The sequence below is a fragment of the Notechis scutatus genome, chromosome 1 (genome assembly GCF_049901735.1).
Source record: "Notechis scutatus isolate UNSWTSFEM ecotype Mainland chromosome 1, rNotScu1.2, whole genome shotgun sequence".
Lineage (NCBI taxonomy): Eukaryota > Metazoa > Chordata > Lepidosauria > Squamata > Elapidae > Notechis > Notechis scutatus.
In genome coordinates, this window is record NC_142009.1 from 78,243,649 (window position 1) to 78,263,330 (window position 19,682).

General features: G+C 39.2%; 1 protein-coding gene across 1 annotated transcript in view; it reads left to right on the top strand.

The window, feature by feature from the left end:
- LOC113417046 (uncharacterized) overlaps nucleotides 1-19,682 on the top strand; it is a 58,410-nt gene that overhangs the window by 5,689 nt on the left and 33,039 nt on the right. Inside the window, exons 4-5 of the mRNA XM_087970230.1 lie at nucleotides 10,695-10,811; nucleotides 13,550-13,702. Of these exons, the coding sequence (XP_087826356.1) occupies nucleotides 10,695-10,811; nucleotides 13,550-13,702 (270 nt within the window). The remainder of the gene's footprint in view (nucleotides 1-10,694; nucleotides 10,812-13,549; nucleotides 13,703-19,682) is intronic.

Here is a 19,682-nt window from a genome sequence, read left to right on the forward strand (position 1 = left end):
AAAATCATCAGAATTCTTCTGTTTCCCCCTTCTTGTCTGCTTGGCTGCAAAGTACAACCCTGTGGGGTTTTCCCCCCCTCCTTTTTAATCACTTTGTGGATAATGTGGCTAGGAATGTATTTTCTTCCTCTTTTGTTTAGATAATGGGAAATGGTATTTTGCTAGGGTAAGATCATCTCCCTCTCCCATCCCCATTATCTTCAGATCCCTGCTCATGGGGCCTGTCTGTTGGTATTGTTTAGAAAACTCATGCCCCTCTCATGCCTTCCAGCCACCACAGCAACATGTACCCATGGTTACAGCTACTGGGAAAAGTGCCTGGTTGTAGAATTGTAAGCATGCTATCTTTGGACCCTCACACTAGCAATCGGTATTTAAATGTGACAGGGGTACACAGTTTTACAGTTACAGTGGCCTCTTTACAGCTAGCGTTCAGACTTTTTTTTTTTTTTTTTTTTTTGCAAATAGCCAGAGAAACACCATGTTTTGAAAATGCAGGGGAGAAGTAGCAATTTATTTGATTTCAGGCTGGAAAATAAAAACTTCCCACCTTGTTCTAAAACTCTTGCTTAGGGAAGGGCAGACCCCAAATCTAGTTTTCTTTGCATGGGACAACCCTTCCTACTGTTTTAGCCACATATCTTTGTAGCTACACAAACAAGAAGCTTGTTCCGTTTCTCACTGAATTTTATGCAATATGAAGAAATAGTTGAAGACGTGTTAGCCCTGCAAGGTAGCTCAGACCAGAAGTTCAGCCAGGAGTCTAAGCTCTTTCTTGATTGTAAGGTTACATTAACAGACTCTTGCAGGACTGAAAGTATTTCTCCCCTCCTTTTCCTTTTATTTTCCAGAAAACTAGGGAGAGTGCTTCCCATGTTCCTGTTCCTTCTGTGGGCCAAGGTATATATTTTACATGCCAGCTGCCAAACTTATGGCTCTGCATCCTGTCTGCTGAGCTTCCCACCTACCATTGCATGTGGCTTTATTAGTAAAATAATAACTTTGGGGCCTCAGTAAAATTCTGTGGTTTAAGTGGGTCAGTTTTTGTGTAAAATGCTCAGTGGAAAGCACTTCTGAAGCATGATGCATTAAGTATGCACTAAAATTAAATAAGCAAAGTAAACATTTTAATTATTACGAGAAGCTTGGGAAATCATAGGATGGAGAAGGAGAACTTCTGACGCTTAAAATTCAAAATTGATGTGTGTAGAGAAATTTGGTGGTGTAACAAAATGCTAGTATCTATACTCTAGACCAGGCGTGTCCAACCCGTGGCCTGCAGGCTGCATGCGGCCCTGGTCAGCTATATATAGGGCCCCACAAGATTGTAAATGTTTAACATTATTATGTTATTTATATCCATTAACTATATTATATATTTTGTATGCTGCCCAAGACAATTCCTCTTCATTAAATGTAGCACAAGCAAGCCAAAAGATTGGGCACCCATGCTCTATACCAGGAGTCCCCAACCTGTGGGCTGTGATACCATGATTGTTGAGAGTAGAAGCTTATGTATGTTTATAATCCTTTTTTTTTTTTTTTTGGCCCTTAAAAGTTAATAGTATCAATCAATCTTGAAATGAATGATATTAATATTATCTTTCCTGGCTTCCCAGAACAATTAAAGTAATGTTTGGAAAGTTTTAATGTGCGTGGAGACAGGAAAGTGATCCTTGGTGAGCGCTTTGAAGTAATTAATGAATGTCTTTTAGTGACAAATCATCTTGGAAGCAAAAAAGGATTTGCTAGAAGTACAAATTGTATGAAAATGAAAATACCAAGATGTTAGCATATGTCATATATAACATTCCCATAGTAACAAGGTAATAAATATAGCCATTTATTGCAAAGTGTGGAGGAAGGATGGATTCAAATCCTGTTTATGAATAATAAAGATATTGCAGATGTATGAGTGTAGTAGCAATAACTATGATCTGGCATCTAACTCCATTAAATTATTAGACATGAATTTTTCTACACTTCTTTGGTATATTACGGATATTAATATAACAGCTTGCCATTCTACATAAAACCATGTTTGATCTGCACAATAATAAAATTTGTAAAGTCTTTGCACATAATTCTATTTTTTTTAAAAATATCAATTTTATTTCTTGGCTCTTGAATTATGAACATTGTGTGTTGAGATTTGAGGCATCCATGAGAGAACAACTTTTGTTTTATATTCTAGGGCTAAAATGGTTAAGAGGGCAGTGATATATGTCTGATATCCTTCTACCCTACTCCTTTTTCTTCGACTTCATATTCACTCACAAAATCTCAATAGGTTTTGGACACAAGTTCAAATATGAGTACAAATTCCTTTCAGGTGTTTCATGGAATGGAAGGAATTGAAAAAAGGAAAGTGCATGGCGGTAAGCTTTACTAATATAGAGGCAAGGTATATACTATAGATATGCAGAATATTTGCAAGAGATTCTTCCCAAAATGCATTCACATATGCAAAACAACTCTCCTCGAAGTTTAAAGCAGCCATGTCATTTGATAAGTTTGTGTAGCTGCTTTGAAAACTATCCCTGGTTGTTTGTGCAAGTCTATGTATGCACAGTGTAGAGGACACAAGGAATGGCTTTTAAGGACAGGAGGAAAATATGCTGCTACTGAGTCAGGTAAGTGGATTTGAGCCCTTGCCAATAAAAGAGCTTGAGGAAATGTTGCAGACATGTCCCTCCCTATTTCACATTGTGATAAAGTGAGGGAGGGGAAAGCACTGTCAAGAGTTACTATAGCTCAGGGCTGTCAAACTCCCAGCCCGCAGGCCAGATGCCTCATGCGCTGGCCATGCCCAGGCCCGGTTTAGCAAAGAGATAAAAAGTCTCAATATGTCATGTGACGCCATTGTGACGCCGTGAGTTTGACATCCCAGCTATAGCTATTCCTATAAAGGTAGTCCTGATCTTTATAGCATTAATTTCTTAATCTTGCCTACCTTGTTGTGCTGACAGAAAGTTGCAGGACTTCCTTAGGAGTTGTAATGGAAATGTTTGTGTTTGCACACATGGGCTCCTTCTGAATTGTTTACAGTACACAGATCTAGGATATAAAGTGTCAAGAGATCCTTTACTGATATTATACCGATATAGAACCTGAACAGTTTCCTTGCATTTCAGGGCTTAACCTTTTTGCTCTTTGAGGCATGAAATATGAATGTGTCAAGGTGGGGTCTTTCTGTCTTGATACACATAGTGCTCAGCCCATTCAGGGTCCATCAGAAATGCTAAGAGTTGTTTTCTGGTTCATCATTTTTTTTTAAATTAAGTGTAAAACCTGCCATTTCAAAAGCAATGGTGTAATTCTGAAAGGAGATTGTGTAGAATTTGGGCAAAAATGCAAAAGCTGTATTTTTCTACTCAGTAGAAAAATAGCTAAGAAGGAATGTGATATATAAATCAGTCCCTCACTTGGCAAGGCATGACCATTTCTCCTGTCCCCTACTGCAAAAAGCTCCACAATTATTGAGAAGAGAATGTTCTCCAAAGATCATGCAGTACTGTTTGAGCAAATGTTTGAGGGAGAAAAATGATAACAGCCAGAAAACAGTAGATTCTTAAGATAATTCGGCAATGCAAGTAGATCTTGACTTCCGACCAGTCACTTAGCAACCCTCCAAATGTAGAAGAGATTATCCCCAAAGCCACATACGATCCGGTTTCAAAGTTTTGACAACAGTCCCCCAATCAGGTGATTGCATTTGGGGCATGTTACGAACTAAGCAAACTCGTTCATCAATAACCCTACTAGCTTTAATTCAGCAGCAGGCTCGTAAGCCTGCACTTCTGATTGGCCCGCGGATAAGTGAATCGTGATTGGCCGCCTCTGGCTGACCTGATTGGCTGACAGCGGGCCGTCTCTGATTGGACGCTTTTAGAGCGGTTAACTCAAATTCATTGGTTGTTGTGACAGCAGCCAGCTCTATAAAAGAGCTGCTGCTGCCCAAGTATTTTGCTCTGTTTGAAGTCACTATTAAAGAGTTGAGTCACTATCTCGATGCCTCGTCTCCGTTCTTTGCGCCCACTCTTCCAGATCTAACACTGGCGACGAGGGTGGGATGCGGAGACGATAGAGCTGACTGAGCACTCGCTGAGCACCGAACAGAGCACGTGGCTAAGAGCGCGCCAACAACGGCAAGATGACCAGCGGCGCCATACCACCCGCTCCATTTGACCCGGCTAACGAAGACTGGGACTCGTATATAGACAGGTTCCAGATGTTCCTGGAGACCAACAATCTGAAAGATGCTGCGCCTGGCAAAAAACGGGCGGTCTTCCTGACCCATTGCGGGCCTGCCGTTTTTAAAATGGCTAAGGCATTTGCTAAACCAGCGGAAGTTAAGACAATGGATTGGGATAACCTCGCTCCTATCCTTCGGGCCCATTTTGCACCCGCGGTGCCAACACTCATCAGGAGACACGAGTTTTACCAGAGGGACCAACAGAAAAACGAAAGCGTTGGAGACTTCATCGCTGACCTCCGGAACCTGGGTGGACTCTGTGGTTTTTCAAACCTCGAGGAAGCCATGAGAGACCGAATAGTTCTGGGATTAGATGACCATACGACCCAGAGCAAGATCATGGCTAAAGGGGACATCGACCTCGCAGATGTCATAGCCGACGCTACTGCAGCAGAAGCAACCAGGAAGTCGCGCCGCACCAACGCACCACTCCGCCAACTCGCCAGTGATACTACGCCTTTTTCCGAGAGGCACTCAACAACGGCTCACCATGAAGACCTCGAATCCTCGTCTGATAGTGAGGAAGAGGAGGTCAACCGACTCAGGTCAGAGCGCGACCAGTGAGACCAGAGGAGCCAGAAACCTTCGCGTCAATGCGCCGGTTGCGGGGCCAATCACCCGCGATCTGACTGCAAATTCCTCGACGCACTCTGCCGTTCCTGTGGAAAGAGGGGCCACATCGCAAAGGTCTGCAGAAGCAAGCGAGGGTCAAGTCCAATCCGAAGAGAAAGCAACTTCCGCAAACAACGGGCAGCCCACCTGTAAATCGGGACCGCCTGAATCACCAATGGAACCACTATCACTACAGAAATCGAGCACCTGCTGCGTCAGCTAGACGGGAAGAGGCGCATCAAACCATTACCATTGGTCACGGATCATCCTTGGATGCAAGAAAGATCTGAGTGAAGGTCGCCATTGAGAATCGTCCATGCGTAATGGAAGTAGACTCGGGATCGTCCCTATCAATGGTCTCATGGAAAACCTTCAAACAGCTGATCCCTAACATCCTTCGCCAGGACCTCAGCACCCAAACAATCATATTAAGGGACTACCAGGGAAACAGGATTCCCGTTGCCGGTTCCCGCCACGTCCAGGTGTCCTTGAAGGACCACACCACAACTCTGCCTCTTACCATCGTCGATCGAGACCGGCCCAGCTTGTTGGGGTTACAGTGGTTCGCTCCACTGGGGATTGAACTAGCTGGCATTCACCAGACCGGAAGCAGCGACTGGGAAGCGGCCCTCGTCCAGGAGTTCCAGGACGTGTTCACCGAGAAGCTAGGCAAGTACAAGGGATCCCCCATATCGTTTAGCCTCAGCCCCGATGTTGCGCCCATCCGCCTTAAGCCTCGTCGAGTGCCTTTCGCACTCAAGCCAAAGATTGATGAACAATTGGACAAATTAATAGCTCAGGGAGTGTTGGAACCGATCGATCACGCCCGTTGGGAAACCCGATTGTAACACCCATAAAGCCTGATGGATCGATAAGAATTTGTGGGGATTACCGGGCCACTCTATATCACGCGCTTCAGCAGAGCACTTATCCTGTACCTGTGATCCAACATCTTCTTCACTCCCTGGGCGGCGGAAAAATATTTGCAAAATTGGACCTAGCCCAGGCATACCAGCAACTACCCGTAGATGCAGAGACTGCTGAGGCCCAGACTATAGTCACGCACAGAGGTGCGTTTAAATGTAATAGACTCCAGTTTGGAGTGAGTGTAGCACCAGGCATCTTCCAAAGCCTGATGGAGAGACTGCTACAAGGCATAAAAGGGGTCGTGCCTTATTTCGATGACGTCTTGATAGCTGCCCCCACTAGAGACGTATTAGAGAAACGACTCAGAACGGTTCTCCAGAAATTCAAAAACGCTGGTTTGAAAGTAAAAAAAGACAAGTATCAACTTTGTACTGAGAGGGTTGAATTCCTTGGGTACCTTCTTGACAAAAAGGGAATCCATCCTACTGAAAAAAAAGTAGCTGCAATAAAAAACGCCCCAAGACCCAGGAATAAAACAGACCTCCAAGCCTTCCTGGGACTCGTTAACTTTTATAACATCTTCTTGCCCCAGAAGGCGACTGTAACTGAGCCCCTATATAGACTACTCGACAAGAAGGCTTCCTGGGTCTGGGGACGTCAGGAAGAACGAGCATTCCAGCACGTAAAAGATCTCTTAACCTCAGATGCTGTATTAATGCAGTATAACGAGACTTTGCCTTTAACTGTCACCTGTGACGCCTCACCGTTTGGGGTGGGAGCCATCTTAAGCCATGTCCTACCAAACGGCAATGAGGCACCTATTGCTTTCTTTTCACGAACTTTATCAAAGACTGAAAGAAACTATAGCCAACTCGATAAAGAGGCTCTCACTATTAAACGTTTCCATGAATATGTATATGGAAGACTGTTTACCATAATAACCGATCACAAGCCATTGCTTGGCATTTTAGCGGGAGACAAACCAACTCCCCACATCTTATCACCAAGAATGACCCGTTGGTCAGAGTTTCTAGCCGCATACGATTATCAACTGCAACACCGCCCAGGGAAAGCCATTCTCCACGCTGACGCCTTGAGTCGTTCTCCGCTACCGGAAGCCATAGACAATCCAGCTCCAACTCTAACTGCACTCCAAATTGAAACTCTCCCTGCACCACCCCTGACTGCACGAGACATCGCCGCGGAAACAAAAAAGGATCCTGTATTCGCTCAAGTCCTCAGCTGGGTGGAACGAGGTTGGCCTGACAACGAACCCAATGACACCTTCGCGCCTTTCAAACACCGACAGACAGAACTGTTCTCCCAGAAGGGCTGCATCTTGTGGGGAGACAGAGTCGTCATCCCAGAAAAATTACAACATACAGTTCTAAAACTGTTGCACGATGGTCATCCAGGCATCGTGCGAATGAAGGCATTGGCAAGAAGTTGCGCGTGGTGGCCAGGTATCAATAAACAGATAGAAGCCTGGGTGGCCACATGCAACAAATGCCAGGAAATCCACGCTGCCCCACCGAAGGCACCTCCAACTGAATGGGACGCACCTCATGGTCCCTGGTCCCGCATCCACATTGACTTTGCGGGGCCCACCAAGGGACACACTTTTCTCATAACAGTGGATGCCTATTCCAACTGGCTCGAGGTCCACAAAATGAAGAGCACCACCACAGAATCCGTCGTTAAAAAATTAAATAGACTATTCGCTACGCACGGATTGCCGGATGTTTTAGTCTCAGATAATGGCCCCCAATTCACTGCCCTAGCATTTGAACAGTACCTAGCCGACCGGGGCATCCGCCATGTCTTAACTTCGCCGGCTCACCCTGCGGCCAATGGCAGGGCTAAGCGAATGGTCCAATTCATAAAAAAGACCTTGCACAAGATGGAACATGGAGACATTGATGACAAAGTAACCAGAATGCTTCTACTCCAACACATCACCCCGCACAGCACCACAAACAGAACCCCGGCCGAACTCCTGATGGGCCGGAAACTTCGCTCACACCTCAATCGCCTACACCCAACCTACACGGCAGAAAAACCTTGCGGTTCCAGCAGCAAGTGTCGTGTGTTCAAGGTAGGCGACTTAGTCTTTGCGAAAAACTTCTCGGGTGACCCATTGTGGGTCCCCGCTACTATAACTCAACTTACGGGCCCTAGATCTTACCGTCTACAAACTAGCGATGGTAAATTATGGAAGCGCCATATAGACCAACTTCATTCCCGATTGGCACCTAACCCTATCTCAACCCTTGAATCTCTAACTGGGGGGGAAGGGAAATCGAGGGGGCCGAAATAGAAATAGCAGATGACCCAATAATTGAAGCCCAGCAGTCTGCACAACCAACCATGGGATACTCACCTTCCGGAGGAGGACCGAGCCGGGTGATTGCCTCACCACAAAGCAGCCCAGCCATAGAAGCAAGTCCAAGGAACCCGGATGACAGCAGAGAGGACAGCCCTGAGTCACCGAGCGGAGTAGTGGAACCGTCTTCGCCACCCGGTTCTACAAACAGCCCACCGGAGCCAGCGCCAGAGCAGAAACCGGTGGAACAGCGAAAATCGAACAGACAGGTGAAACGGCCTGCCTACTTGCGAGAATACGTCACCCCACCCCTCAGACGGAACCTAGGGGGGAGGGGTGTTACGAACTAAGCAAACTCGTTCATCAATAACCCTACTAGCTTTACTTCAGCAGCAGGCTCGTAAGCCTGCACTTCTGATTGGCCCGCGGATAAGCGAATCGTGATTGGCCGCCTCTGGCTGACCTGATTGGCTGACAGCGGGCCATCTCTGATTGGACGCTTTTAGAGCGGTTAACTCAAATTCATTGGTTGTTGTGACAGCAGCCAGCTCTATAAAAGAGCTGCTGCTGCCCAAGTATTTTGCTCTGTTTGAAGTCACTATTAAAGAGTTGAGTCACTATCTCAATGCCTCGTCTCCGTTCTTTGCGCCCACTCTTCCAGATCTAACAGGGCAGTTAGCAACCGGCCCATATTTGCGACCATTTGCAGTGCCCTGCAGACTCATGATTGTGATTTATGACCATGATTTATTTACTTCTGGCTTCCTGCAAAGTTCACTTGGCAACTGCCTCAACAAAGGTCGTAAAACACAGTCACATGGTGACCTGTTTAATGACTGCCATAACTTATGAACATAATTCCGTGCTCCATTAAAGTTGTAATTTGAGCACAATCTGTGTATCATGGACAATACAACTAAACATCTAAGGACACGCACTCAGCAAATAGGTTGAGATATTGCAGTTTTACTCCTTCCCTCTGGAAAAATCTTGCTCCTGGCAGTATACAGTTCTACATCTAAATATTATTTAAGCTGCAGCAACACTGTCGTTTTGATGCGGGGTCCTTGTTTTAAGAATATTCACCCATTTGGTATGGATTTATGAGCCTGTTCCCCTACCTAATAAGGATTGGATTCAGTGAATTATAGACATTTTATAATTCCAGTGTATATTTGTTAACAGGGAAATAAGTAAATGTCTTAGTTGCCTAAAGGTTTCTATGCACACACACATATCATGTTGCTTTTGTTGCGTCTAAGGCTGCTTGGTATTTTGGTGGCTTTTTAAACTGAGGCTTTCCACAAGTAGATTTTTCTGGGAATTGCCAGGATTACGCATGTTTGCTGTGTGTCCTAGGTAGCAAAGAATTGCACACAATGTGCAAGAAGTTTTTGCCAGCTTGAGCAATGTTCTTTTTAGGTAGGTTGGTTCTCATCCAAAAAGCAGTATTTTATAAACATAGGAAAACTATTACATTTGGAAGAACATAACACAATAGTTTGTCTTGATCGCATTTTCTTTTTGCTTGCTGTAAGTACCTATATTGTTTTCTGGCTATACGTTATTGCATAATCTTTGTACATACTGAGAAGATATTTACTGTGATGTGAAGGTTAATCTCTAGTTTAGCAAACTGCTTTGCTTATCAGATGCTTCAAAAAAGTTTCATAATTTAAACAAATTGCCCCAGAATTAGTAATTCCCTTTAAAATGCATTTTATTTGAATCCAAAGCATTAAAATGGTATTGATATCATTGGAGTTATATACAAAACTCACATGGCTCCTTGCTGATTCATTTATATTCCAGATATTTCATGTTTTTAGTTATTTTCCATTCAACAGATTTTGGCAGGAAAAAATGAAGTCCTTTGCAACCACTACTTCTTAGTATGCCAAGCCAAGTTAGGCTACCAGCATTACAATTTCTTTGGGCACTATTTAATTATGCCACTGGCCTTCCTGCTTTTTTCAAATACAGAATAATAGAGTTGGAAGGGACCTTGGAGATCTTCTAGTCCAACCTGTGTTCAAGCAGGAGACCCTATACCATTCCAAACAAGGGACTACCCAATCTTTTCTTCCAGCACCTATAGCATCTGAAGGCAAGCAGTTCCACTGGTTAATTGTTCTCACTGTTAGGAAATTTCTTCTTTGTTCTAGGTTGCTTCTCTCCTTGATTAGTTTTTATCCATTTCTTCTCATCTTGCCTCCTGGTGCTTTGGAGAATAGCTTGACTCCCTCTTCTTTGTGGCAGCACCTCAAATATTGGAACACTGCTATCATGTCACCCTAGTCCTCTTAGACTAGATATACCCAATTCCTCTAACCGTTCTTCACATGCTTTAGTTTCCAGGCCCCTAATCATCTTTGTTGCTCTTCTCTGTGCTTTTTCCAAAGTCTCAACATCTGTTTTGCAACGTGGTGATCAAAATTGCGTGCAGTATTCCAGGTGTGGTCTTACTAAGGTTTTATAAAGCGGTACTAATACTTCTCATGATCTTGACTCTATCCCTCTTTAGTGTGATCAAGTTAAGACATGCAACTGGCAGCCACACATAGATTAAGAGGATCTTTAAAACAGCAATTAATGATACCCTACTGTTCTTATGGGATGCTATTTTGTTTGGCTCAGAACAGAGCAAATTGGCAAAAACCAGGAAGAAACAAAAAGGAGCCGATAAGGAACAACAGCCACATTTTAAGTGAGGAAGAAAAGGATGAACTCCTCAAGCAAGCTCTGCTTGAAAAGGTAATGTGCTTGAACAATGCAAATGATTGCTTTTCTCCACTGTAAATTTTGGCATTTTAAATATGATTGATGAATAAATACATACATAAATATTTCCCTGAGTGGCTGATTCTACAAATAACCTTGCTTTGTTATCTCAGTCTTACCTTAGATCAATTTTCAAACTTTGCTTGCTAGGCCCATGTTTTAGAATAGCTTTCCTTTAAATTGATTGGAGGTGATGGAAATTGGGATCCAGCATATCTGGAGGTTATCAGGTTGTCAAAACATAGTGCTTCCTATTTTAAAAGTGCCTGCTTGTACATTGCTGAGAAAATGCTTTAATGCCCTATCCAATCTCACAAAGTGAATCACCCAGCTGTTTTTTGAAGAAGAAAAAAAACATTTTCCCTGGATGGCTTATTGGATCCATCCCATGACATTTTGTTCCAACATCCCCTCCTTTAAGGGAGCTGCTTGCTGACAAGCTCATATTACATGCCTTGGAAAATAGCAATAGCAATAGAACTTAGACTTATCTACTGCTTCACAATGTTTTACATCCCTCTCTAAGCAGTTTACAGAATCAGCATATTGCCCCCCAAAATGACTCCTCATTTTATCAACCTGGGAAAGGATGGAAGGCTGAGTCAACCTTGAGCTAGTGAAAATTGAACTGCAGAACTGCTGGCAGTCGGCAGTCAGCAGAATTAGCCTGCAATACTGCATTCTAACCACTGTACCAGCACAGCTCCTATCTAAAATATCTAAAGAACTCTGGATGTGGTTTCAATAAACGCTGTTACACATTAGCCATAAGGTTTACTTGGTTTTGGCCAACAACTGCTGTGGCTACTTGAAGTGTAATTGATGTAATGGATGCAGTGTGGATGGAAAAGGAGGATGGAATGCAGAAAGACTATTTAAAGAAAAAGAAAAATTAATCAAGGCTCTGCTGCGCATCAGTTTACCTGATGCCTATAGGAACTGCAATGTGGAAAAGTGGGAACAGCTTCAGCTATTGAAGAATTCAAATAAATAGTGTCTAACCTTCGCAACTTTAAGACCTACGAACTTCAACTCCGAGAATTCATAGCTGGCTGGGAAATTCTGGGATTGAAGTCCACAAATTTTAAAGTTGCCAAAGTTAGGCACCCCTGGTCTACACATTTTGCTTATATACTGTATATATAAGGATTAGAGTTACAGACCCAAGATAGAACTAAAGAATCGAGATTTTAAATATTTGATTGTGAAATACTGTACAAATATTAACAGTTTTTACTCCAATCTTGTGCTAGAGTTATTTCATATCCCCAGAAAATAGTACTGTTAAAAGGCAAGAGCTTCATTTCAGAAATAAACAAAGCTTATAATGTTGCTGGGGAAAGTGTATGGATGTGTTTATGAAGTCAGTGATAGTGAGATTTACCTTCAAGATTTTACATTTTTAAACACTTTGAGTTGGGGATTGGTTTTTTTTTTAATTCTTTCTTTTGAGATGATTCTCAATAGCACCATCTCTTGATGGATCTTCATAATACTCAGTATTTATTACTTCCAGTACAAAAAGAGTATTTTTTATTTTGCAATTGTTAAGCATAATGCACATGATTTCACCGTGTAATACATAAGTTAATTTACTAGCACAATGATAGATGATGCACCAGTAATATGGAATTAGAAAGCAATGTACGCTATTATGTGCTGAAAGTATGATATTAATCCTATTGAATTAATAATATGTTTTGAAAAGTGAATGTTGTCTTATAATTGGATATAGGTACTTGCAATAGCAAGTTTTGCAAGGAAAATATTGTGTCTGTTGAAATATTGGTATAATAATACTGTTTGAAATATATATGGTGTGATTTTGCAATCCGTTTAGCATGCAGCTTGAGTATAAGTTCAAGTTAGCTGGGCTAAGTTGAATTATTGCTGTAGCATAAAGTGAGCATGAGATTATATTGCTGTGAAATTTACACATTTACACATTAGGGTTAGACAAGTTGTAATTAAAGGATGCAACACCAGGTGGCACTGCTGAATTGCACTGTGCAGCCAAGCACTCCAAGTGGAAGAGAAGAAGAATTAGGGTTGTCCCTCTTGGAATGTCTATGGAGATTCTCAATCATCCAGATCAAGGTAATTGGACTTTCTTTGAAAACAAACAACAAAACCCCCAAGAAAATCTAGTTGCCTTTTAGAAAATCACCATTGAGATACTTCTTGGAAGACATTTGGGTAAGCCCAGTACCTGTATCATTTTGTTTTTTAGGGAAGGCTGAAAAAAGATATCAGGGTGGTAAGGTTTGTGTTGACCTTTGATGAGTAGATTCTTTTCTTTTATACTCATGCTGAAGCCTGAAATGTGTTGAGCTGGTTTAAATAAAGTGCTATGATTATGGGAGGTTCAATACACTTTTTCCAAATCATTTTCCAAATGTACACAGACTTAGTAAGAATATATTTGCAACAAGGTACATTTTTCTGGGAAAATACGGTATGTCTGGAATGATTTTCTTTAAAAAATGTTCTTATAAAAATGAAATACTCTTTTTTTAAAAGGTTATATTCAAAGTACAACTTTATACAACCTGCTGTGGAAATTCAGAAAAACAGTTTTCTGAATTTGCTAAAGAATTTTTTAGGTAATCTCTTAAGGAAACTTTATGGTATTAATATAAGTTGCACATTCACAGTGTTTGTTTTCCCTGCAAGAATTTCCAATTGTAATGCCTCCTATCCTTTTAATCAAGCATCATCTTGAAACCTACAAGAATCTTTATAAGATAAGAAATATCTTATATGAACGCTACAAGACTTTGTTGAATGAGAAAGTGCTAAAGCAACGAATTCAGATCAAGGCATTTGATCTGAAACATCAACAACTTAAGCACAAAGAACAAAAGGTATGTGTTCAGTGGGGTGGGGGGGAGGAAATGGCCAAATCAAGAAGGAAACTAGAAAATTCATATTTTAATAATATATTTTAGAGCTTTTATTCAAATTTATATGGGCATTATTACAAATACGTTATGTGTGAGTACAATAGCTACAATTTTGCAAACTAGAATAATGTATGTGAAGCATAGCCAGAATAGTTTGTTCAATAAGTTAGCTGATTGCCAACAGAAAATTAATTGTTGAGAAACACGGTGTTCTTAATTCCATGCATGGACAAACTTGTTTCAAAGATTTTCTGAAACTTCAAGTTATGTGCAAAGATGAGATAGAGTTGAATTCTAAGTGTATAGACAATAAGATGTGTAAAGGCTAAGAAGAGGAATCGAACATTTCTGGAGTTCAGAAATTCCATTGACATATACAGTACATGTCTTTGGATATATGTTAAGTTGGCTTTTAGAATTCCAGCGGTGCAGTAGAAAAATACTTTATAGCTTAGGTTATATTTCTGGATATATTAGATAGATATTATAGTTTATAAATTGCTGTGGTACTGTCTGATTCACAGATATATTGCATTGTCTGTGTTGATGTTGTTACAATCTTCTGATGTCCTTGAATGCCCTAGAGAGGGATATAAATAGCCACCATTTCTCTCTTAATTGTAGTCTAATTTATTTATTATCTAAGTTGTTCTGCACCAATTTTCCTGTGCAATATAATATCTCATGTCTGAATTAACATTGTAGTCTTTCTTGAAATAAATAACTATTTTAATAGTCTTGAATGTGCTTAAAATACCTATAATGTATATGAGAAGAAGCATAAATAAACAAACAATTGTTTCTTTAATTGCTGGTTTTAGTTTGAAACAGTGTTTTCATATATGCTTTTATCATTTTAATTGGCATTTGCATTGCTTTATTGAAAATACATTGAATTTTTAATGGGTAGTTTCAAGCAGCTACTTTAAATAAATTCTATGGGAGAATAAGGGTATGATTGTATAGGAACATCTTATAGCTCTAGTTTGATTCCTTCCTGAACCTGTAATAATACATTACTCTAATTCAGAATTTCTACAGATTTTTATTTCTAATAGGTTTGCTATATTTGCTTTTCACAGTGATTCCTTTTGGGAACCAAGATTTTATATAAAATCTTTGGAACCGCTTAGAATAATATTAGGCTCCAAACAATGAATAAGACATACATTTAAAATATATAAAGATCAAACATAGTTACATATCACAGCTCAATTTAGGTTCCCAAAAATTAATATCAGTCTGAAAAAGGGAAGGTATATGCATTTAATGTAGAGGATCGTTTATGTCTGAATAATTATCATTTCCTCAACATAAACATGAAATTATTTTGAAAGAAATTCAAACTTGGGGAAAAAAATACATGTATAAAACTATTTTTTTAATATTTTGAATTTGAATATTCATATTTTGTATAGCAGAAGATAAATGTAAATAATCACACAATTAAAGGTTGTGAATATCTTTTAAGTAGTGGTTGTGAATCTGCACTCAACAATCTGTTTGTGGATCTGAAATATATTTTATAGAACTTGAGTTTTACTTTTCTTTAAGAAAACAGTGATTTTTGCAGAAAATCTCTTAAGAATCTGACAACAGTTTCTAACAAAGAGGTAAAATCGTTTGTTCCAGTTCTTTCTTTTTACTTCCATCTACCCTATTTTGTAGGCATATTTAGTTTGTTGACATTACAAACTCTGTTTATCTCAGTTAATGTTTCCTTAATATTAGTTAGAAAAATTAATTGAAAGACACAGCTTGTGGTTTTAATACACCAAATTCTCAAAAATTTAAAGAAAAAAAAAAGCAGACAAATTGATCTGAAGTACTGTTTTGGAGTTCATCTGATGCTCAGGTATGCCATTGTGAATCACAGAAGGGTTGGGGAAATACTTTGGAGAAGTTAACTATATTTGTTGTCCAACAAATAAGTCCAAAGAAGGAAAACAAACAAAGAAACAATCAAATATAAACACACACACATTGGGTGAGGAATTAAACAGACAGGGATCTAAATAAATAATTATTCTTTTTCAGAAGATTTCTTCCTTCAGTTTTCTCATTCTGGTCCTATAAAAAAGCAAGATGCCTTCTGTCTTAAGACTCAAAATATCAGATTGACCCTCAAGCCAATGTTAAAGTAGAGATTGTTGTCTTATTAGCATGCTATTAATATGTGCATGAAATATAGTCTGTGTCTCAACCCAAATACACACATTGGGAAATCAAAGGGAAATCCTTCACACCTTTTGCTGGCTTCATCCTGAATTTTTTTCTCTCTCTGAACAACTTCCTTAAGAGAATTTCCTCTTCTAAAGGACAGTTCTCCATATTTAACAAACAAATTCATCAATGAATTCTCTTTACAACCATATGACTCATGAAGAAACTCCTTTAATTTTGTTTGCTTAATTAAAGTTAATACACAGAGAAAAATAACTGAAACAACATTTAACATTCCAAACATGTTTCAAAAAATAACCAGAGTATATCATTTTAAAAATAAAATTTCACATTACAAGATAATGTTTTGCTCCAATAAAAGGATACACTTCAATTTCCTGTTGTAGAAATCTAAATGAATATGCAAGAATCAGGCTGCCCAATATCAAAGGCCCACAGTCTTTGAACTTCAAAGAAAATGTGTCTTGTCAATTTATGCCAATATGCTTGTGTTTTAAATTTTTCTTTGTACTCTAATGGTTCACCTTTTCTTTCTGTTAATAGTCCCTATGTAAGCTAACTCGTGGGGATTCAGTGCATAGCATTAATTAAATTGTATTTTTTAAGAAAGAAGTGTTTGCAAGTATTGTGCAGCAAACTAACAATAAACACTGAAGTCACAGTATAGAAATCAAAATGAATGTTTATCAATGTGCCATTGTGTTTGAGGTAACTGCTATTAGAAAGAAAAGAGGAAGAAGAGTTTTCAGTTGTGAACTACAGGCATTCCTTGACTTACAATCACAATTGAGCCCAAAATTTCTGCTGCTAGGTGAGACATTTGTTAAGTGAATTTTGCCCCATTTTACAATGTTTCTTGCCATAGTTATTAAGTGAACCATTGCAGTTGTTAAGTTAGTAACATGGTTCTTAAATGAACCTAGCTTCCCCATTGACTTTGCTTGTCAGAACATTGCAAGAGGTAATGACATGATCCCAGGACACTGTAACCATCATAAATATGAGCCAGTTCCCAAGCATCTGAATTTTAATCACATGATCATGGGGATGCTACAACAATCATAAGTGTAAAAAACAGTCATAAGTCACTTTTTTCACTGCCATAGAACTTTGAACGGTCACTAAACGGACTGTAGTAAATTGAGGACTACTTGTATTGTGCAATTGCTTCCTATGTAGCCTTACTCAATTTTATTGTGATACCTCCAGTGCATGTAGAGGCCACTATATTAGGAAGGACTGCAAAACTTGTAACCAAATCAGTTTCCTTATTAATGTCAAAAGCTTTCCTTTTCACTTGTATATAGGATTGCTTCCCTGCCCTTCGAAACTTCTGACACTTCATTATTCCACACATAGTGAAACTGAACGCACAGCCTTCACAAATGGATGGCTCACCTTAATTTACAGAATGTCAATGTAGCTTCACATTTGGGGAAGCTATAAACTTATTTATATAGAACTCTGGACAACAGAAAACATTTTAAAGCCCATATACCTCAGATAACATCAATCATTTGTAGCAAAGTTTACTGATATGAATAGAATAGATTTTGGAGAAATAATTATTGAAATGCTTAAAATAAATCTACCACTTCTTTTACGCTGTGCTAAAGCATAGAGCGAGAGTCAGTTTGGTATATAGGAGTTAAGGCACCAGGCTAGAAAATGAGAGACTGAATTCTAGCCCCAACATAGGCAAAAACCCAGTGGGTGACTTTAAGCCTGTCACTTTCTCTCAGTCCTACGATGGGAGCAATGGCAAACCACTTCTGAAAAACCTTGTCAAGAAAACTGCAGAGCCTTATCCAGGCAGTCTCTGAGAATTGGACACAATTGGAAAAGAAAAAGTGTAGGATTGTAAATCTCCTACTGGTCCATTACTGTCCCTGATTTTAACTTCAAAGGTGAAAGAAATCTAGCTCTAGATTGCAGTTCTGGAATATTAACCCAGCTGAGATTTGTGTAGCTATGTCTTTGCAACAGAAATCAAATCATGTTTAAATTCAGAAGGGTTTTTAAAATAGATAATTATGCTTATGTTTCCATTTTTAACTTTGCTTGACTATGGCTTATTTTAATTCTTTTATAATGCCTAACTTCATTATTATGATCCATCCTTAAATTGTCTACAATATGAAGTATTGTTAATAATAACTGTGATAAGTTTAGTTCTTCCCTGCCAGTTTATCATATAAAATTATCTGGGTCCACACATTGCACAAAGACTTAATCATGGTTCCTTTAAGTATGTTTTGTCGAATAAACCCCAGGTGACTAGGTTTGTGCCTATTAAGTCAAAACCAGGCAAATCACATTACAGCACTGGATCCCATCTTCCATGCTTTGCGGTATGCCCATTTCTGTGTCTTCACAATTTAAGATTTTAAATGAAGTTTTCATACAACCCCACAAAATTGTATGTCTGTTCAGATGCATATATCTAAGAGACCCTTATACTAAATTCAGATTTTGGAGAATTTAAACTATCTTTCCACTAAAGAGAAGGGTCTGTTTATGGAATTAATGATGAAGAATAGATGTCAGTTGCTCAACAGGAAAGGTTCCACAGCACATGTGTTAGAAGCTGAAAAATGGGTTAAATATGCTACTAGGAAATACTTAGGACTCTCATTATTTGAGAATGGGCATTCTGTTAGAGAGTTTATTCAATCTGCTGCCCGAAGCTATGTAAACTAAGAAAGCAAAACACTTCATAGTAATATCCATGCTGTTTTTTTAAAAAAATTATCGATTTGTCTTGACGGAAGGAGAACATATCTGTTGTCACAATAAAGCTGTCCTACGTTGACCTTAAACGATAAGGAAATGCAACTGTTCTTTCTTTATATTTGAATTTCAGTAATTTTATTGGTACTATAAAGTTTTAAAGGATAAAGATAGCTAAAACAATCAAGCAGTATTAAAGGGCTGTCATGTTCCCTATAAGGGCTTATTTTATGCTTTATAATCTGCTGTATTCTTAATAGTCACCTGTCTCAAAAGGAACTGTCTTTAATAAGAGAATAAGTGTTTCCTTTTTAATGTTACTAAATCAATGCCTACATTTAAAGGCCACTTTAGATTTTTTTTAAAAAATTAGCATTATTTGTAGAATTTTCAATTAAAAAACAAGGAAGGTTATTAAATGATAAATTGAACCAAATGCTTGTTTTAATAAATAGGAAGACTTGAAATAGCTAATTGCAGAATCAGTTGAAAAGATCAAGAATCTTTTCTGTGAATTAAGAAGTGTCTGGTTTTGATAGTGTTAGCGCTACTCTGATAAACAGAAGTTTCATATGAAATTAAGATGATGGTTTTTCATGTTTTTGTAACATATGAAATGAAATATGTGAAACACAATATAAATATGAAGTGCTTTTATATGTATTATACACATGAACATCTTGCAGCCTAAGGTGTTTACTGGAACAGAGTATGGGAAGACAGTATTGTTCCTTTATTGTCATTAGAAAGGTACTGCAGCCATGTGAATAGTAGCTTTAAAACATGATAGATTGCCTATGAAATGTCAAAAAGATATGGTTGGAGGTAAGTCTGATTTGTTCCCGCCCATCACTGTAACTGACAATGGACTGGTTGGATCAGAAGTCAATCTCAACCCAGTTGAGACTTGGTTTCCTGCTATATTCATGTGTCTTGATGAATCTCAGATTCACTGTCTTCAGCTCCTCTGGAAGTTTCAAAATAGTGGTTTTTAATTTGAATTAATCAGGGTTTTTTTTTCTGGCAA